General features: G+C 41.6%; 2 protein-coding genes across 2 annotated transcripts; both read right to left on the bottom strand.

Moving 5' to 3' along the window:
• Window positions 1-335: 335 nt before the first annotated feature.
• LOC105064274 (boLa class II histocompatibility antigen, DQB*0101 beta chain) lies at window positions 336-7,108 on the bottom strand. The gene is given in 4 exon segments (XM_074348463.1): window positions 336-1,645; window positions 2,224-2,505; window positions 3,856-4,125; window positions 6,962-7,108. Coding segments are annotated over 4 exon segments (879 nt in total). The 5' UTR covers window positions 7,104-7,108; the 3' UTR covers window positions 336-1,460.
• Window positions 7,109-10,925: 3,817 nt separating this feature from the next.
• LOC105064245 (HLA class II histocompatibility antigen, DO beta chain) lies at window positions 10,926-17,467 on the bottom strand. The gene is made up of 6 exons (XM_010949120.3): window positions 17,283-17,467; window positions 13,211-13,480; window positions 12,472-12,753; window positions 11,900-12,010; window positions 11,624-11,655; window positions 10,926-11,452 (listed from the first exon to the last, which is right to left on the bottom strand). Exons 1-6 carry the CDS (start codon window positions 17,371-17,373, stop codon window positions 11,417-11,419), a joined length of 822 nt encoding a protein of 273 aa, XP_010947422.2. The 5' UTR covers window positions 17,374-17,467; the 3' UTR covers window positions 10,926-11,416.
• Window positions 17,468-21,550: the final 4,083 nt, after the last annotated feature.

Genomic DNA, 21,550 nt, shown 5'->3' on the forward strand with positions numbered 1-21,550 from the left:
ATTTAATTCATGGGCAGTCTTCCTGAAGAGAACACAGTCAGAAGTGCCCGTGGGAGTATTTATGGTTCAGACAGACACAGCAGGCAACATGAAGAACAGCACGTCAACTACGCGAGGCAGGGAAGCAGGGGCACAAGCAGAAATTCAGAAAAGACAGAAACTAAGGGGGAGGGTGTAGCTCACGTGGTAAAGCGCCTGCTCAGCATGCATGAGGTCCTGGGTTCAATCCCCAGTCCCTCCACTAAGGAAAGACAGAAACTAAAGGAGGATCTGCCTCCCAGGCACTGTGGAAGCCAGATCTCGATGGGTGACAGCTGGCGGGGGGGGGGGGGGGGGCCGAGAGAAGGGAGGCTGGGAACCACGGACAAGAACAGCAGGACAAAATCAAGGAAAAGAGGGGACAAATCCCAGGAAGAAGAACGTTTGGGGTCAGTGCACGATCCCTGCAGGAGAGAGAAGAGTCGTAAGTCACACCAGTCCCTGAAGAAGACTCAGCCCCTGCCCTCCCGCGGCGCCGTCTGCAGCACCAGAACCCGAAGGTTAACCCTGTGTAACATCCGCTCCCCATTACCTCGCTGGACGTGAGCAAAGACGACACTCTGCTAAAGTGAACACAAATCTGCAGCTCGAAGGGGCGTGTGGAAGGCAGGGGAGCGTAAGGAAATGCTTCTGTGGAGCACAGGTCATGGACTCCCCGGATAGGACTGTGACTACTGTCAGCTCCCCTACCAGCTAGCTCGAGACTACTTTCTATAATTTTGGAGTCTGGGGCATCATTCAAACCTCGCTGAATGGTTGGGTCTTATTCTAGGGGACAATCTCTGAAGTTTCCTGCAGAGACTGCACAGAATGTTCCAGACATTTCCCCTGCCCCAGCTCACATGAATGAATGTGACATGAAGCAGGGACAAAATAACAGAAGCACATTCGAGGGTCTGATAAACCCACTCAGCTCCTTTCCTGTAGTGTTTGTGTCGCAGTCCTGGGCGGGAAGAGTAGGAATACTACCTGTGGCAGAGCCTCAGGATAGTCTGTCATCGGCAAGAATGGGAAGAGAAGAGGAAGAAAAACTCATCAGCCTGGGTAGTGGGAAAATTCCATCTCTCTCTCTCTCTATCTCAGCCTCCAAAAGGAAATGAGGGGGCAGCTTATTTCCTCCTCACCCACCCACGTACAGTGAGGATTCAACTGCCACAAAGTAAGATCACCCGGAAGTCACTGAGCTGGCCCCCACAGGAAGATAAACAGAGACTCTGAGTCTAAGGAAAGAAGCTCAGAGCAGGAAAGCCCATGTTAATAATCGCGCACGAAAGTAAGGACAACATGAGAGCTTCTCTAAGGATAACCCCCCACCTCTCACGTCTGTGACGAAGCAAACCTGACCCAAGAAAAGGAGGTCTCTGAAGTCTCCCTAATTTCTGCAAATCTACTACCATCCTCAGCTCAGTTCCTTTGTGGGGTCAGGTAGGAAAATTTACAACAGAATGCCTCAGCCCTGCACCAGCCTTCCCCGTTTTCTCCCAAGGTGCCTTACCTTTCTTATTCCAAAAGTGATCGATTAGGCCAAAACCTAAGAAGAGCAGACCCAGCACAAAACCCCCAACTCCACTCAGCAGCTGGCTCTGGGCAGATTCAGACTGTGCCCCTGGGAAGTAAAGCCTGCGTGTCAGTGTCTGTCCTCATGCCCCACAGTGTTCTCGTCTGGAAACCTAGAGACCAGCCCTGGTTATAAGAGACAGAGGAGCTCAGAGATCAAAGTGGGCGAGCGATGGAGGGGGGAGAGCATGCAAAGACCCCAAGGGGACAGTGCAGGTGGATGGTGAGGGGGATGTTAGCTCCTCACAAGGTATGTCCATCTACAACTGCTACAGACCATCTTCAAACACCAGCCTTGATGTCAAAGCCCAGAATTTCAGAATTTCAGAAGGTGCACGGCCAAGGCTAAATGCAGCCTGGGGAGTCAGGTCGTGTGAGGGGAGCACCATCATATCTTGGGAGAAAATGAGATCACTGTTCAACATGTGCCTTTTGACGTGAAATCATGGGAGCTAGTCCTCCATGACTTCTAGCTCAGAAATTCCATCAGGGAGTCGTGCAGGAGAGGAGGTTATGAGGTATGCAGGACACAGCATAAATAAGGAGAGATCCCCCCACCAGACCCAGAGTTCTCCCTGCACTTTGTGTTTTCTGCTGAGTCCGTGGTGTCTATGATGTAGCCCTTACGCCATTCTACTGTGATGGGACTCCGGAGGCTGGGGTGCCCCACATGGCAAGTGTAGATATCGCCACGCAGTGGTATTATTTCTAGCATCACGAGGATCTGGTAGGTCCAGTCCCCATTCTGAATAAGAGGTGTAAACACAACTCAGGCTGTCTACTCCTGTCCATTCCGGAACCATCTGACTTTAACTTGGCGAGGGTAGAAATTTGTCACCGAACAGACCAGCAGATTATGGTGGTTTAGAGCCTCTGTCCTGGCTGGGGAGACAGTCACTATAGGCTCCACTAGGAGGGAAAAGAGACAAAATTAGACAGTAAGGCAGCAAAGCGCCTGAAACCTCTCCTTTGATTCTAAAGTAGAGAAGATCACAGGTATTAAATAGTCGTCTGTTGGACTCCTAGCTCTGGGTTTAATTAGCTAATTGGTTAGCCCACTTTTCAGGAAAAGAATATCTTTATTTCGTGCTCACTGGTTTCTTGAACAAGATAATTTATGCGAAAGCTCTTTGTAACACAGACTGGATATCTCTGGTTTTGGTTTTGGGGATTTTGGGGGGGTTCCATTTTTTAATAGAAGTATAGTCAGCTTACAATATTGTATCAATTTCTAGTGTACAGCATGATGTTTCAGTCATATGTATACACACATATATTCCTTTTCATATTCTTTTTCCTTATAGGTCACTGTGAGATATCAAATATAGTTTCCTGCACTATACAGTAGAAACTTGTTGTTTATTTTATATATAGCAGTTAGTATCTGCAAATCTTGAACTCCTGATTTATCCCTTCCCACCCACCTTTCCCCTCTGGTAAACTTAAATTTGATTTCTATGTCTGTGATTCTGTTTCTGTTTTGAAAATAAGTTCATTTGTGTCTTTTTTTTTTAGATTCCACATATGAGTGATATCATATGATATCTCTGTCTGACTTACTTCACTTAGAATGACAATCTCCAGGTCCATCCATGTTGCTGCAAATGGCATTATTTTATTCTTTTTTATGACTGAGTAGTATTCCATTGTATAAATATACCACAACTTATTTCTGACTGGATAACTTTTAAAATATGCATATTTACATATTCGTGTGTGTATACACACGTGCAAAGTGTGCTATGCACACAGTTGGGGGACCAGTTCAAGCTCCACCCCCCTGCCTCAGTTATGCTTACAGAAGCATTGCTCTTAAGGATGGAACTAAAAGGGTGAGAGAACTTAATAGAAAAAGAAAGAGAAGGTGGAGAAAAGGAGAGCATTTCAAGGAGAAAGAACCACTTCTGCAAGAGGAAGAACTAAGGAGTCAAACAAGAATTAGATGTCATAGAACGTTATGGAGTCCATGTGGTGTGAGGGACTCAGAAGCCCCGCCACATATGATAAATCTTGCGACCTGTGAAAGATTGACTTTCAGAGCGCCGAGGATGCCAGCGGCTGCCCCCAGTGCAGGGTTTGTCCTGCTTAGATTTCCACATCCTCCCATCTCTGTCCAGCCAGGTGCTCCAACGTTTTTTCCCTGGGAACTTGAAACCCCTTCCAGTCCCACCAAGATCCTAGAAAACCACAGAAGATCCCTTTCTTGGGGCCTTCCCAGTAGGATCCAGGTGAAGTCCATCCCGCCCATCCCAAACTCACCTCTCCGCTGACCGGTGAAGCCAGAAGTCCCCTGGTAGTCGTGCCTGCACAGCGTGTCCACGTGGGCCCGAAACACCGCCAGGAAGTCCTTCTGGCTGTTCCAAATCTTAGCCCACTACCGCCCTAGCTCTGATACAGCCACAAACTCGTCCAGGTCGCTGTCAAAGTGCAGGATCTCTTCCTTGTTGTAGATTTGTCTGACCACCAGCTTCACGTGCTCCGTCCCATTGGTGAAGTAGCACATGCTTTTAAACTGGTACACAAAGTTCTCTGCGAGAGAGCCCAGCGGCAATAGATTTAGTTCAGCCTTGCATTCCCACCAACCAAATGCTTAGTGAGGGGAGGCATGAAAAAGGGAAGGAAAACACCAGTGCAGCTAAGTGACTGAATAAAATCTGCTCTCAGCCCTCAGAACTGTATCCCCAGGAAGGATTTAGGGAATTTCACTGTCTCAAATCCTGCAGTGAACATTAAAGAAAATCGAATGTAAAGCAAGAAAAATAATGGAACGATGGTTGGTAACGAAGGAATAAAACTGTCAGTATTTGCATATGATAAATCTGTGAATGAAGAAAATCCAAAATTATCTACTGCTAAAGGAATTTAAAGCAATAGAGAGTTCAAAAAGTAACTGGAATAAAGATTCACTTTCAAACATTCTGTAGACAAGAAACAAATTCTAAATACATTTTAATTATACCATTATTGACAGCATGAAAAATTATGAGTCTCTAGGAGTAAATCCTACAAAGGATATTAAGACTTCATAAAGGAAAGGTACTAAATTTTAGGAGATACATTAAAATACTCCTAAAAAAAAAGATACATCTTGTGCATGAATTTAAGACAATATTATAAAGATGACAATTCACCCAAGTGAATTTAAAATTGTTAGTTTTTTAATTATTTAAAACTTTATAAGCTGATTCTAAAACTTAATACAAGTACAAGAAGCAAAAATTAGTCAAACTACTCTTGAAGAAGTAAACACAGTGAAAAAAATTGCTCTCTTGGATGTCAAGATAGCAAATAAAACTATGGTAGTTACACGCTACATTATTGGCACAAACGTAGAAAAATAAACAGGTGGCATAATGTATCCCAAAATAATCTCCATACACTAAATTTATGACCAAGGGGGTGCTTCAGATCAGTGGGGAAACAATGCTTTTGTTAATAAATGGTGTTGTGATAAACGGGTAGCCGTGGTGGGGGAGGGGAAGTTGGACACATTCCTCACACCCTTTACAAACTAAACCTGGATGAGTTAAAGCCCTGAGTCTGAAATGCAGTCCTACCAATGCATTAGAAGATGAAATTAGAGAATGACTTAGGAAGTATAAAGTATTTCTTAAACAAATCATTAAAAGCACTAACCATAAAGAGAAAAGACTGATTAATTCAACTTCATGCAAATTAACAACTGCTCATCAAAAGATATCATTAGAGAGTTAAAAAGACAAGCTGCAAAGTGCAAACAAGTATCTGCAAAGCATGTACTGACCATGGGCTTGGTTCATAATATTTTTGTATCTTTTAAAAACAAATAAGAAAAGACTTAGGTACATCAGTAAAGAGTAAACACCAGTGGGCGATAAACATGCAGAATTGCTTGTCTCGTTGGTAATGAGAGAAGTGCAAGGTGAAACACAGTGAACTACCACTCCATACCCACCAAGCGGCCAAACACACGAAAGTCTAAAATACAAAAGTGCCAGGAATTGGGTTCCTTTATCAGCCACTTCTGAGAGCACATGGAGAGATAATTAATTTGAATAACACTTGGGCATTCCGTTGTAAAGCTGAAGATAGGCATAAACGTTTGACACTCCAATTCCAGTCTGAGTATGTATTCTAGTCTAAAAAAGTTGCAGGTTCGTATGCTCCAGAATACATTTTTTTTAAAATGGTAGTAACACAAAAGTGCACATTAGAATGGGTAAGTACATTGTTGTACACTCATCAAATGAAAACTACGCACAACGATGAAAATGGATGGACAACCGCTACCTGAAAGACCATGACAGATCTTCTCAAACATAATACTGAGCAAAAGAAGTGAGACGGAATATAGCATTTATAGAACATTTAAAGGGGGAAATACTAATTTATATTGATTAAGGATATGTTCATATATGTTAAAACCATAACAAAAAGCAATAATATTAAGATTACAAGGGTGATAATAGTGCTTACTTCTGGGAAGAAGAAGAGGGTGTAATTGGGAAGAAACATATGTGAGTCTTTGGCGGTGCTCATAATAGTCATTTTTGACCTGGTTATTGTTTATTTGGATATTTCTTTATAACTTTTGTTAAACTTTACATATATGGTTTAACCAATGTCTGTACAATGTTATGTTTCAAAATAACCAGTGTAAACAAATTGTCAAATAATAATACTTGCCTAGAGTCTTGTGTGCGTGTGTGTCTTTTAGAAAGATTAAGTGAGGTAGTTTGTGTAATGATATTACTACAAGATTTGGGAATTTGTGAGTATAAAATAAATATCAATTCCCTTGGTTTTTCATCATTCTCATAGCCCTAGTCACCATCAACACTGTCCCAAGTTTGTATATAAACTCAGAGCTAGTGGCAGTCACTGCCTGTCCTCATCCCACTTTTCCTCTCACATCCTCCAAAGTTATCTCCATGAACCCATGCTCACACTCTTCAGATAGTGAAGCTGCAGCGGTCAAGGCTATCTTGAATTTCTCCAACCCTCTGTCCGATAGCACGTGAATACCACTTGCCCCAGAAAGTCCCTAGGGTAGTAAATCCTTTTAACTCACTCTCTGAGGTGCTTTAATGCATCCCATTTTGCCTTGCACCTGGTATAGAAATGGACTTCCTCTTTTTCTTCCAACTCTGAGATCCCAATGTCTTTCCCACAGGAGAAGCTAGTCTCCCTCCAACTGCAGAGATTGAAAACAGGAATCTAGCAAAATTCTTTTTCCTGTGGAGGAGAAATCCGGACTGTGATAGGAGCCCTTCCAAAGTCTACCTGGGATTTTTTCAGAGGGCAACACACCCCACTCTAAGCCCCAGAGTCCAGGAAATTAGTTCCCAGATCTGGGATCTCTGAAGAGAAGCTGTCTAGCACTTACTTGGAGCACCTCTGCCGTGAGCCATGGAAGTCCTCAGCACCATGAAAACAACCATCACAATACCAGCCGCCGTCCAAGGGTTCCTGGAAATGGTCACCCTCATCCTTCCACCCTGGAAACAGGAACGATTTAGCAAAAGCATCAGCAGTCCCCACAGCTGCAGCCAATTCACCTGATGTTTCACTTTGCAGACAATGAAAATGAGGAAACCTTCTATGAATGTTAGGATTGGTCAGTACCTAGGGAAAAAGCCAATCAATCCAATAACTTAGGCTCTCATTTGTCTCTGGGTAAACACCTTTAAGGAAAGTTCTCGATTCAAAAATTATTCATGGACCACCTACATGGTGCCCAACACTATGTCATCGCCAAATATCACTGAACTGGGTGATAGGCTGAAAAGATGTTTGGAGGTTTAAGGAACCAGAAGAAGAAAGTGATGTGCAGTATTTCTTACTGGGACATTTATCTAATTTATCTGGTTCTTATATTTTGGGTTTGATAGTAGGGAGGTGGAAGGAAATGGAGTGATATTCTCTGGGAGAGAAAATAATCGTCTAAAAGCTGTTCATTACCTTCCTTGACTTGGCCAGTATGAGACACCACAGGATACAATGTAAAAAGCAACAGATTTTGAGAAAAATGTACTTGTATCACAAAAAAATTATAAACTTTATAACCATCAATTACATAATCTCTGTTAGCTTCAGTCTTTTTTTTTTTTGAGGTAACATTGGAGTTTTTAATTTTTATTTTTATTTTCTGATTTACAATGTTGTATTAGTTTCTGGTGTACAGCATAGTGATTCAGTTATACATATATATACATATACATATACATATTCTTTTTCATATTCTTTTTCATTACAAGTTAATCTAAGCCATTGAATATAGTTCTCTGTGGGTAACACTGGTTTATAACATTATGTAAGTTTCACATGTACAACATTATCTATCAACTTCTGTATACACCACAACATGCTCACCAACAAAAGTCTACTTTCCATCTCTCACCTTACAATTGACTCCCTTTACTCATTTTGCCCTCTCCCCATCCCCACTGGTAAACACCAATTTGCTTTTTGTATCTATGTGTTCGTTTTCATTTGGTTTTGTTGTATGTTTATTTTTTTATATTTCACATATGAGTGAAATCATACTTTATTTGTGTTTCTCTGTCTGACTTATTTCACTATGCTCAATACCTTCAAGGTTCATCCATACAGTCACAAATGACAAGATTTCATCCTTTTTTATGGCTGAGTAGTAGTCCATTGTGTGTGTGCTGTGTATACACATATACACCACATTTCTTTATCCATTCATCCATTCATCCACTTAGATTGTTTCCATATGTTGGCTGTTATAAATAGTGCTGCAATGAACATTGGGGTGCATGTATCTTTTTGAATTAGCTTTTTTGTAATCTGTGGATAAATACCCTAAAGTGGAGTGGCTGAACTATAAGGCAGTTTTATTCTTAATGTTTTGAAGAATCTCTGTACTATTTTCCACAGCAGCTGCACTAATCTGCTTGCCCCCAACAGTGTAGGAGGGTCCCCTTTTCTCCACATCCTTGCTCACACCTACCTGTCTTTTTGAGCACAGCCATTCTAACAGACATGACATGCTAGCTCATTGTGGTTTTGATTGGCATTTCCTCAATAATTAATGGTGTTGAACATCTTTTCATGTGCCTGTGGCCTGAGACACCTCATGGCAATTGGGCAGGTGGCCAGTGCCCTGAGGTCACAGTATAGCCAATTTGCCAAATGGACTTGCTTCTTGTTGACTCTTAAGTTTTAATTAACCAGATTTTGGGTGGTGTCCATAAGATCATTTTATAGAGTATTAAATTTTAATTTGTCTTTCACCTGGGTCCCTGTCACTGCAGCTGCAGACTTCCTCAGTAAAGGCGGTAATTAAGAACGGTAGCCTAAGCAAGGTGGGGTTTGAGGAGGGGAGACCGGCAGTGAGGAAACAGAAGCAGGGATCTTCCGTGGCTGGGCTGGAAAGCTTCTCACCACCTCTTCTCTCTTCGCTGAGGGAGGGAGATCCCCCCATTGTTCCTTTCAGAGCCTTGTAGACCGAGGTAATGTAAGAAAAAAAAAAAAGAGATGCGAAGGCTACGTGGGGAAAGCCCCTTAGAAAACGTCAGGTTTCTACCGGGATTCCCTCCACGGACGAAGTGGAGAAAACCAACTTAAATTCCGGTCTCGATCGCCGTCTGGTGGTAGAAGTGCCACATCACATCCTCGGAGTAATGACCCAGCGTTGCAAAACAAACGCATACTCAAGTTTAAGATTGCTAAATTTCTTAACTTTTTCCAACTGGAATTTTATTTAACCTAGCATTGTGACCATGTCCGTCACTTTGACATGAAACTCTATAGTCTTCTTTCAGCTCATCTCTGGTTTACTGAGGATGCCCTAGATGAGATCTTTCTGCCCTCCAATTTTCCCCTCCCTACCCACCACCACCACCACCATGCAAGACCTATGACTGCCTCTCCTACCTTACCTTCCTCTCCAAAGCATACTCTGGGGCTCAACCCTAAGAGGTCTCCACACCTCCCAAGGACAATGGTGAAAACGAAGAGGAAGACTTTCTGATGGAGCAAGGTGGCAGAAACGCAACTTCAGGCCAAATTCTGGGCAAAATCTTTACTGCCAGAGACACTCCATAGATCTTACTCTTTTAGAAATAATATGCCTGCAATTAATCGATACCAAAAATGGCTGATTCCAGATTTGGACAGGAAATGTACAGGATGAACCTGGAGCATTTTGTCATACCGGATAACAAAGAAACTATCAAAAGACTTGTGTCAGACAAACTCAGCAGTCACTCGAACAAGTTTCTCTTGACCAAAGATTATACATTTGAACTTCAACATGGACAAAAGATTTCAATGAGTTAAAATCCATCAAATGCATTTAGATCCTTGACTTTTTGATACTACAAAAAAATTAAAAGTAAAACCTAATTGCTCACTTTTGGATAACAGTTGGGGAGGAAATACATTAACCTGAAAACTAGTAAATAAAGGGAAAGAATTCAACATTGATCCTTCTTTCCAGAGTATCACTGGGCAACCACTAGTAAACAAAGGGAAGTGTCTCTTTAGAGAAGTAATAAAGCATATACATGAAGAAGGAATTATAGAATTAGCACATTCTCATTCTGCAATTCCCAGCGAATTAAAGGACTCAGGCAAAAGCATCTGAGGTTATTAACAACATAAAATGAGAGACAACTGGACATTATGTGCCTCGTGGTGAGACGACACCACCACCAATAGACTTTCCAGAGGGAATGAAACCTAAGTCTGACCCAGCCTCTGCATCCGGGTGCCAATTTGTAGGACATGCAGAGGACAGAGGGACACGTCAAACTGCAACAGGTGTCGGCAATCGGCAAAATCCAGACTGTGGAAAACTGCAGGTCAAATGGCACAGGCTTTTCAACATATTAACCATAAGAAAAAGAAAGGGATGGAGGAGAAACCTGTAAAATAAAAGAGACATTAAAAAAAATTACACCTACGGTGTCCAAGAATTCACACTTGAATGAACAAACTATGAAGAAACACTCCGAGGTGGTCGCCGTAGCAGCCATAAAGTGACTGCTTTTAGAAGGTGAGGGGCTTGACTGGTCTGCAGCCCACGGAGACTTCCGCCGTGGCTGGAAGTTCTGTTTCTTAAACTGAGTGTTGATTATAGGGATTTCGCCTTAAGTAACTTATTGGGGGAGAAAAAAGGAGAAAGTAAAATTCACCCATTGCCTAAAGATAAGTGCTACGGAACTTTTGAAGTACATCCTTCCAAGTTTTTTTCTAAACATATACTCATAAACATATATATGTTTCCAAAGATAAGTTGATGTTGTGTATGCTATGCATAGTGTGTTGTAGTCTTTTTCACTTATTAGTATGTTGTGAGTGTTTTTCCACGTAAATACATATCAACTTGCAAAAAAATAATTTATTGAGTTATACATTTTATGTGGTTACCTGTATCTCAATTTTATTTTAAAGGAAAAAAGGCCAAAAACAACGAAAAGAAAGCAGTGACTATCTGAGCATTTGTCTTCTGAAGTCTGTGGAGACGGCAGTTGGAAGAGAGAAAGACAGAGATGACAGCTACGGGGTTGGGGCTGGACCACAGAAAAGTAAACCGTTTTGAACTGGAAGGAGCTAGGTCTCAGGGGAATTTCTGGACACTGTCCTTGGAAATGGGGACTAAGGACACAGACATGCAGGAGAAAGAAGGGAAGAAGGGTTAGGGATGCTGGTCTCAGAACACAGAATTCTAGAATCTGTTCAGGGCTCCTCCAAGACCTCACGGGAAAAAATCATCCAGAACTTTGACCTCATGAATGTCCTCTACTTAGTCCGGGACCCAGACCACTCGGTCCTGCTTCCAGCTCCAGGGGGAGAAGCTTCAGTTAGGACCTTAGTGTGGCTGTTCTGGACAAACTGCTCCTGAGACCTGCAGGGACAGCGACAAAGTCTCGTGAGGCCCCCATCCTCCCAGTGCAGGGACTCAGCAAGCAGAGCACCCAGGCACAGCCACTTACATCTTATCCCCATGACATGACCCTCCCTCTGGCCAAAGGATGGGTGAGTGATTTGCACCCAAAGATAAGGAAGGAGACATTACCTTATCACCAGACAACTGAGTCTCCACATATCCTGGAATAAAAAGGAAGGAAGAAATAGGATGCCCCAATTAGGACCCAGTGTTGTGACCATCCTGGCGGTACCAGAACTCCATCTCCACTTGCCCCCTAGAATGTTTCTGGCTTCAGAAAGGACTACCCCAGTCATCCCTGAGAAGCACAGTCAGCCCTCCCTGCCTTGCATCTTAGACGCTGGGAAAAGTGGGCAGTGGGGGAAGCCACGGGGCAGGGGGTGGGTACTCGTCAGAGCTCATTACCTTTCCGGGCCCTGACGTGGACAGTGATCCCCACCAGAAGGAAGATGAGTCCAACCAGGAAGGCTGCAACTCCACTTAGCATCTTTCCCCAGGAATATTCAGACTGAGCTCCTATGGGAACCAGGTCTTAAAGTTAGCCAAAAGCTCCCAATATTTGGTGTGCCTTCCTGAAATCCCAAAGCCTGTGCTGGACACCAAATCTAATGCTATCTGGAGAAGGAATGCATTTAGAAATGGAGCCAAGGTTTGTACCCATGGAATTTCTATTACTGATCGCCCTTAAGAACACCTCCTAAGTGCCAAGACCAAAGTGTCAGAGGATATGAGTTCTCAAAGCTGGAAGCGAGTGACGACGTGATTAGACCACCTTATTTCTTAGGAGATAAAAGGATAGATAACTGCCATGGTTTCGCCCACCCCAACCCAATGACCCCAGTTTGTATGACTCCCTCAGATCAGGGGCAAGAAGAACTTGTGTGTGTGACCAAGAAGAACCCAGAGGTGACACAGGCCCCGTGTTGAGTCAGATTGACCCAAGTCTAGCCCAGAAAGTACAAGAAGCTGATTCTCACTCCACTCCACAGAAACAGGGCTCAGCAGGCTGGGATGATCAACCAGGCAGGTGTAGACATCTCCAAGTTCCGGAATCATTTCCAGCATCACCATTGTCTGAAAGGTCCAGTCCCCGTTCCTGATGAGGCCAGTGGGCATGACCCCCTCTCTCTCCTCCCGCCCATTCCGGAACCACCTGATCGTGATGTCCCCTGGATAGAAGCCTGTCACAGAGCAAAGTAACAGACTGTGGTGCTGCAGGGATGGGGTCCTCTCCGGATACACTGTCACCTCTGGTTGCACTAGGAAGGGAGAGAAGAATGAGACATTGTGAAGGAAAAATCACAAAGCCAACAGAGGGTTTTTATAGGTACTATCTCTGCCCCTAATCTCTTTCCCAGATGACCCAAGGGGAAACTGGAAATTTGGGGAAATCTCATCCTTGAAGACTCAGACACTGAATATATGAGTGTCCCCAAGTAGGATTTAGGCTTTATCAGACACTCCCACGACTACCCCTTGTATTTGAGAGCACATTAGTCCCTGAGAGCTGGGGATCTGAGACCACGACCACAGTAACCTGAGGATAATGAGTAAGTCACAACTGGGGACAGAACATATACACAGAACCCCCACCCACCTACTGATCCTAACCCATTATCCTGAAGCAGGAAACTGCCTAGTACAGGAGGAAGAGCCATGGTCAAGTTCTCGTGGGGGAGATTATTGAACCCCAGCAGACCCCACGTTTCAGCTCACCTCTTCTCCCCACAGTGAAGGGTGCTCCCAGCTCGTAGTTCCGTCTGCAGACCAGATCCACAGAAGCCCTGCTCCTCTCTAGGATGTCCGACCGATTGTTCCACAGCTCAGCGTCAGGCCGCCCCAGCTCCGTCAGGGCCACAAACATTCCCACATCGCTGTCGAAACGTGCATACTCCTCCAAGTTAAAGATGAATCTGACCACAAACTGCACCTTTTCTGTCCCATTGGTGAAGTAACAGTCAGCCTTTGCCTGAATCACAAAATCCTCTGGGAAACAAAAAGAGAGACTATGAACCAGGCCCTACTGTTAGGAAATCAATGCCTGGTAAATTATGCCAGACCACATGGATTTGAGAGGAAAGCTTTGACTCCAGTAAATCGGCCAGAGTAGCCTCTGCTCCCTTGGGCCCCACCCCGGTTCCTCTTGGCAAAGAAGCGTGAGGCCCAACCTACCAGGCCAGCCAAACAGGAGACATGTAACCCAAAGAGGCAACTCAAAGTGAGTCAAGAGACAAACGTTCCTTCAACAAGTACTCATTCATTCATTCACTCATTGGACAAATATTTATAGACTGTGTTTTGCCAGGCACTGCGCTAAGTTCCTCCAAGCCAAGCTTTCAGAAGCTCAAGGTTTTAATTCCCATTATTAAGTCAAAATATCCATCCCCATATGGAGTAATTCTTTGGTATTCTTGCCCTTAGCAGATTTATTCTGTACTTCCTTCAAGAGTAAAGTGAAGCAGTGGCGGAGGCCGAGCAAAGACATGCAGAGGAGGTTCTTAGCAGATGTGAAATAAACTCCCCTCCACCTTCCCCTCACTATGGGTTTTCTCCGAGAATTTTCTTCTGGACCTTTTCCTTCCCACAATTACTCAGAGACCTCATCCCCTCTGTTGGCTCCACTAAAGTAATGACCTCATTACCTCTATCAATATTGGGTAAAATAATATTAATTCATGGCTTGAAAATGTCTTTTATCATCATCATCATCATCATCATCATCATCATCATCATCATCATTGGCACCATACCTGTAGTTCTAGTGGTTGCAGTAACATGCTGATAGGAAATATAAGGTTAACTTAAACCTTCTCTGGGGGATTTTATATGAAACACTTCCATTGAAGAGGGAATAAAAATATCCAACTTCATTCTCCATTATGATTTTCCACTTTCAAAGTATCTTACTATTGTTGACAGCAACTAGTTTGAGCTCTGTATTAACTTTTGTGCAACATACCTCGTTTCTAATTGGCTCATGTTCTCCAAAACAATTTAATTTTCCAAAGCTACTTAATCAATCTTCATAGATAGGAAAAAGTATGATTTAGTGTACTATGGTCTGAATGTTTGTGTCCTCCCTAAAATTCATATGTTGAAATCCCAATGCCCAAAGGTGATGGTATTAGTCAGTGGTGTTTTGGGGAAGTGCTTAGGTCAGGAGGGTGAAGCCCTGATGAATGAGATTAGCGCTGTTATAAAAAGATGCTCTAGAGAGATCCCTAGCCCCTCCCACCACGTGAGGACACGGAGAGAAGGCGCCTTCACCAGACCTGACCATGCTGGATGGAGCCTTCATCTGGGACTTCCAGCTACCAGAACTTTGGGGAATTTCTCTTGTCGATAAGCCAGCCAGTCTGCGGCATTTGTCAGAGCAGCCCAAACACACTAAGAAAGGGACAGCTGTCTTAGATTTGAAGATCTGGAAACTTTGAAGAGCCAAACTGATAAATGGCCCTGGCTCAGGTCTCAGTTGATTCAAGTTTTAGTTCTATATCTAGTAGTTTTATGTAGAAACGGACACTTACCCTCCCTGACCTGTTTCCCCATCAATAAAGACGCGGCACCGCCAAGGTAGAGCTCAAAAGCATGGTGTTAAGTAAGAAAAGAAGCAGAATGTGATTCAGTGCACAATGACACTTATTAAACTTTTAAAATACACACAGGAAAACAATTGTACATCTTTTTAAAGCCATCCTCATACTTGAAGACATACCAGACACATTAGAATGGATATCTTTGGAAGGGAGGGGATAAGAATGGAGAAAAGAGGAAGTCCTTGTTCCGATCCATGATTACGTGACCAACGCTGTTCTATGCACTTGAGAACAACAATAATAAAAGGCAATTCAAATGGGCTGAGATTGCAGGTTGATCAGGAAAGATCTCCCTGAAGAAATGCCACTGAAGTTGAGACTTAAAGGCTAATTTTACTGATCTTGAGTAAGATTTGCTTTCATTTGTAAGTTCAAGGGAACTATTGAACTGAGTGTAAGGATGGCAGCAGCCTTCCTGGGTCAACCACACTCATCTCTAACGAAACAGCTAATTTCAGATGAGGCTCGAACCTCCAATTTTCTATGTCCTCTTACAATCTAAATCAGAAAAAAAATTATTTTTTAGTCATAGCTATATAAGATTTAAGATCTTACTGATTGTGTGTGTGTGTGTCTTGTTTAATGAACATCATAAGCTCAGAGAGGTTTCTGTTGTCTAAGAATAGTGATTTGCTCCCACCCACCCTCTCCACCCCTAAGTTTGTTCCTCTTTTGTGTTTAATGAGACTTTGACATTCAAAGGGGTTCTGTTTTGAGCACATTATATCCTGTTTTTTCTGATACATATGTTTTCATAACATAACACTGCTTCGTGTTTGCATAGCTTAACTCCTCAGCTAGAAAAATAACAGCAGTAAATTACAGGTACCTGGTAAACTGAGGATGGGGATAATACATTCAACTTCTCTTATTTCTCATAATTGCTTAGTACACCCTGATCATATGATAGATGCTTAAAAATGTCACATGAAGCAACCTTTGTTTCCAAGTTCTTTTGTCCACAAATACCCCATTTGGATGAATACAAAAACAGTCACAATCATCAAACTCCTGGCTTAAAAGTAGCAGCTAGGAAAGGGTGTGGAGAAAGGGAACCCTCCTACACTGTTAGTGGGAATGTAGTTTGGTGTGGCCACTATGGAAGACAAAATGGGGAGTCCTTAAAAAACTAAAAATAGACTTACTATATGATCCAGCAATCCCAATCCTGGGCATATATCCGGAGAAAACTAATTTGAAAAGGTACATGCATCCCAATGTTCAGAGCAGCACTATTTACAATAGCCAAGACATGGAAGCAACCTAAATGTCCATCAACAGATGATTGGATAAAGAAGTTATAGTATGTACATACACCGTGAAATACTACTCAGCCATAAAAAAGAATGAAATAATGCCATTTGCAGCCACATGGATGATCCTAAAGATTGTCATAGTAAGTGAAGTAAGTCAGACAGAGAAAGACAAATTTCATATGATATAACTTATATGTGGAACCTAAAACAATGACACAGATGAAATTATTTACAGAACAGAAACTGACTTACAGACATAGAAAAACTTATAGTTACCAAAGGGGAAAGGGAAAGGAGAGATAAACTGGGACTTTGGGATTTGCAGATACAAAACTACTATATATAAAATAAACATCAAGGTCCTACTGTATGGCACAGGGAACTGTTTTCAATATCTTGTAATAACCTATGATGAAAAGGAATCTATATAATATGTATAACTGAATCACTATGCTGTACACCAGAAACTAAGACAGTATTATACATCAACTCTGCTTCAATAAAAAAAGAAGAATAGCAGCGATTCTCAGACTGCCTCCATCCTTGCAGTTCCCCATAGTGACACTGATACAGAAAGGGCCCTAAGCAAGGTAATATGTTTCCCTTTTTCTTGCCTCCCTACTCCTTGCATCCATGGTTCTGAGACAGGAAGTGTCTTTACCCACAATCCATTGTGTGTGGTAAAGAGGAAAAGAACATTTTTTCTTTTTTTTTTAATTGAAGTATAGCCAGTTACAATGTATCAGTTTCTGGTGTACAGCTAATGTCCCAGTCATACAAATATATACATAAGAATGCCTTTCTGTCAAAGGTAAGAGTACTTTCTTTCAAGCCAGAAGCCACTGTCTGGACTGTAGCCTGGACCTATAGGAAAAGGCATACTTCCCCCACCCCAATTATTGAGTATACGGCTGAAAAAAATCACTGTGCTCTTACCTGGAGAATCTCTGCCTCGAATCATGGAGGAATCCGGCCAGATTACATTCACTGACAAAGCCACCACCCAGGGAACCCATCTAGAACTCATTCTGGAAGAAACAAACAATGAGACAGAAAAATCGTCAGCCTCTTCAGAATGGGGCTTGCCTACATCCAACTCAGTCAAAAATATTCATTAAGCATAGAGATACCTTTCTGGTCTCCCCAGGATTGGAAGCTCCTCACACTGATAACCAATTAAAATAGAGGAGCTCGGTGTCATTAGGTGCTGGGCAGAACACTTTCATAAAGTTGTGTTACACCACTCAAAAATCATTTACCTGCAGAATCACTGACAGCAGCTTAGGCAAATGGAAACTAGGCTGGGGAAAAAAAGAAAAAACAGCCCTAGAAGGTATGTGGTCTTAGAAGAACTAGGCAGATTGTGTATCACACATCCTGCTGTCCTCACTGAACACTGTCCCTGGTCTGTTCTGACCAGTAGGTCTCCCTTCCTATGTGGGGTTGACATTGCCAATGGAGGGCGTGTAAGCAAAGAACACAGACAGCATTCAGAAGCACAGGCCTTAAGAGGAATTAGTGACGGGATTATCAGAAGAAATCGAGATTGAGAATTACCTGGAGAGGAGGATTTCCTGTAAACAAAGAGAAGGGAAAAAAAATCCTAGAGAGAGAATTCTCAAAAAAATAAAATGCTGCAAAAAATGTTCAAAAGGATAAGATAGAAGAAAGCGTTACTGTGTTTTATAATTAGTGAGGCACCAATAACCTTCAATGGAACTTAGAGTGTTAAAGGTAGAAGCTGTATTTCAAAAGAGTAAAGAGTGAATTGAAATGAAAAAATGAAGGCAGCAGGTGTAAGCAGGCTTTCAGGAATCTGGGCAGTGAAAACAGGAGAAAAGAAGAGGCTCTCCCTTGAGAGAAAAGCAACACTAAGGGGAAACTGCTTTTAAGCTGGGAAAGACCTTCACAAGCTTCTGAGTCAAGTGAAAGTCTTAGGAGAAGTTGAAGATAAAAAGGAGAAGAAAGGAGAAATTGCCCCCAGAATGATTACTGGAATCCAAAAAAATCAAAGAGATTGTCAGACATAGCAATGAAAAGAGAAACCCTTTTTCAGATACGAGAGTGAAGTCAGGAAGGTTTGGGGTGAGAAAGAGGGGAATGAGGAAGTTCAAGTTGTGTGGCTTCAACGAACTCAGTTTAGAACAAAGCAAGATCTTCTGCTAAAAAGGAAATGGAAAAATATGTATTTGGTAACTGAGGCGAGCAACATCAAAGTGGTCTGTACATACATTCTGATTTATTTAGCGTAGCGCTCCATGGCCAATATCACGGATTGTGCAAGATGAAACAGACATGTTTCTCGTCTTCAAGAAATGTAAAACCTGGGTGAAGTGACAGGGAAACAATCCACTGTAATGCCAGGAAGGATAAAATCAACTTTGTAATGCTTGGGCACACAAGAAGAGAAAATTCTAACAGTCTATAGAGAGTTCATGATGAAGTTGATAAAGTTGATAGTTGATACAAGTAGCCAACAAAGAAATTCATAATTCAGAATATCCAGTGTGTGTGAACAATAGAGAGGAGATAAACTTTGAGACCAAAAGTTTATCTGGAATTCCTTTAAAATTACTGATTAGCCACACCATAAATATATATAGACACACTACTTCATTGAGTGGGAGAAGGGTACAATAGAATTTTTTTTTCTTCTTCACTTCCCTAAGGGAACACAGGCTTTAATGGGTATGTAAGGTGGGATTATGATGGCAGTTGACCGGGAGAGGCAGAATTATTTGAGTTATGCATTACCAAATATGCTGAAATGCCCTCAGGGCAGCTCTACCCATAAATGTAATAGTAAACTGTAAATCAAAGGCTCAATCTATTATTAGCTGGTCAAACCCCTGATACTCCAGTAGAGAGTTTATGGTGAGCTGCTATGAAGCCTGAGACCCCAAGCAAGGTAAGAACGAGCCAGAGGTCATTCTTACTACTAAGTCCATAGGCTGTGCTATTTCCATTGCACTACATTCCTTATTCAGGTACCCAGAAAACTTTATTTCTACACCTTTAACATCCCTGTAATGATAAGATGCACAAAACGTCAAAATAGCTAAAGAATTTTACTATAACTTTGGTGCCAGGACATACCTCCATCCCTGTCTCTTAAAAAGAAATTAGTGGTCTCATATGTCACAAGCAAGGAATGGCATACAGACTACCTGTAGGAAGAGACAGCAGGATCAACCAAGAAGGGAAATAAATAACCCACAACCTGTGAATCTCCCTTGTCAATGGCCTCTGATACATCGTAAATAAATTGAAGCATCTGATTGGTCCAGTTAGAAGCTTTGCTGAGTCATTTTCTGGGCTTAGTGCCAATGTCTGTGGTGGAAGGATCTGGGCTTCTCAGGCTTGTCAGAGAAACTACACATTTCTGGGGAGACAACTAATAAAGGGAGAGGTTGTGCCCTGGTTCCTTTCTCCCACATTTTTGCTTCTGTGTTCTACTTGTATGCATTTCAAAAAATAAGGTGGGGCATTTGAATTTTTCTCCTCCTGTCTGACTTTCAACCAAGAGCCCACCTAATATAGATACAGGGTTTTCTGATTTTTTCCCTCAAACTCATATTTTGCATCCCTCTTCCTCTTTCCCTCCCCATTCTCAAGGAAGTAAGAGGCGTTGGATGTGGTGTACATGGTCGTTTATTGACGGTGTTAAAAAAAAAATCATTCCCCAATTTACCTGACAATTAAAACAGCTCTTCAATTGTTATTTTGGTGACTTTATTATTTTTATTGAAATATAATAACCTACAACACTATGTTAGTTTCAAGTGTACAACATAATGATTCAATATTTCTGTACATACAAATAAATCACCATGGTAAGTCTTTACCATCTGTCACCACACAAAATTACTACATTATTATCGACTATATTCCCCACACTGTACATTTCATTCCTGTGACTCATTTATTTTGTAACTGGAGATTTGTACCTCTGAATCCCCCTCATCTACTTCACTCATTCCCCCTACCCCCATCCCCTTTGGCAACTACCTGTTTGTTCTTTGTATCTATGAGTCTTTCTGCTTTGTGACTGCTTGCTCATTTGTTTTTTAGATTCCACATATATGTGAAATCATACAGTGTTGTCTTTCTCTATCTTATTTCTCTTGGCATGATACCCACTAGGTCCATCCATGTTGTCGCTAATGGTACGATTTTATTTCTTTTTCATAGCTGAGTATTATTCCATTGTGTATATACATACACCACATCTTCTTTATTCATTCACCTATCAGTAGATACTTATGTTGTTTCCATATTTGGCTACTGTAAACACTGCAATAAACATAGGGGTCCATATAGCTTTTCAATTTTTGTTTTCTTTGGAAAAATACCCAAAAGTGAAATTGCTGGATCATATAATATTCTATGTTTAAATTTTTGAGGAATCTTCATATTGTTTTCCATGGTGGCTGCACTAACTTACATCCCCACCAACAGGGCATGAGGGTTTCCCTTTCTCCACATCCTCACCTTCACTTGTTATTTGTTGTCTTTTTGCCTTTTGCTCTTCTTTTTCAAGATTGTTCTGGCTATTTGGAGTCCTGTGTTTCCATACAAATCTGTTTTAGCCATTTAATTAGGATTGGAATTATCTTTTATTTTCTTTAAAAATTTTATTACATTCCCTTAAATATCTGGACCTGGAGCTTTTCGTTGATAAATTTCTCTATTTCCTCCTTTGTAAATAATTCTATGTAGATACTCTAACTCTATAATGGTTGTTCTGGGTATGTCATATTTTTCAAGAGAATTATTCTATTAATCCAAATTTTCTAATTTATTTTCATAAAATTGAATGAAACAGTCTCTTCTGACTTTGCCTCTGTTCCTATATTAGTTTGTCTTTGTCATTTTTTATTTTCTTTATTTGCAACTTTTCTATTTTTTTGATAAGGTTTGCCAGTAGTTTATTTATTTTCCTGAAAAATTTTAAAGGTTCTGAATTTATGCATTCTACTGTTTTTCAGTTTTCTAACTCTTTAATTTCTACTTTTATCCTTACTTTCTACCCCTGCTTTCATTTGCTTAATTTTGTTTCCTTTTCACTTAATTCACTTGGTTTCATTCTTTCCTTTCATTGATATAAGTAATTAAGATCTTGAATTCTCCTCTGAACACTGCTTTAGTTATATGCCAAATATCTCATATATGTGTATAAAATGTCTATACAAGATTGCTTATAA

The sequence above is a fragment of the Camelus bactrianus genome, chromosome 20, assembly GCF_048773025.1.
Source record: "Camelus bactrianus isolate YW-2024 breed Bactrian camel chromosome 20, ASM4877302v1, whole genome shotgun sequence".
In the NCBI taxonomy this organism is placed as follows: domain Eukaryota; kingdom Metazoa; phylum Chordata; class Mammalia; order Artiodactyla; family Camelidae; genus Camelus; species Camelus bactrianus.

Excerpts from the sequence above, each read along its gene's own strand:
- LOC105064245 (XM_010949120.3), bottom strand. The coding sequence starts at position 17,373 with ATGAGTTCTAGATGGGTTCCCTGGGTGGTGGCTTTGTCAGTGAATGTA. Across the intron at positions 13,481-17,282 it reads TCGAGGCAGAGATTCTCCAG|AGGATTTTGTGATTCAGGCA; the intron begins GTAAGAGCACAG and ends TTTGTTTCCCAG. Across the intron at positions 11,656-11,899 it reads CCACGTCAGGGCCCGGAAAG|GATATGTGGAGACTCAGTTG; the intron begins GTAATGAGCTCT and ends TTTTTATTCCAG.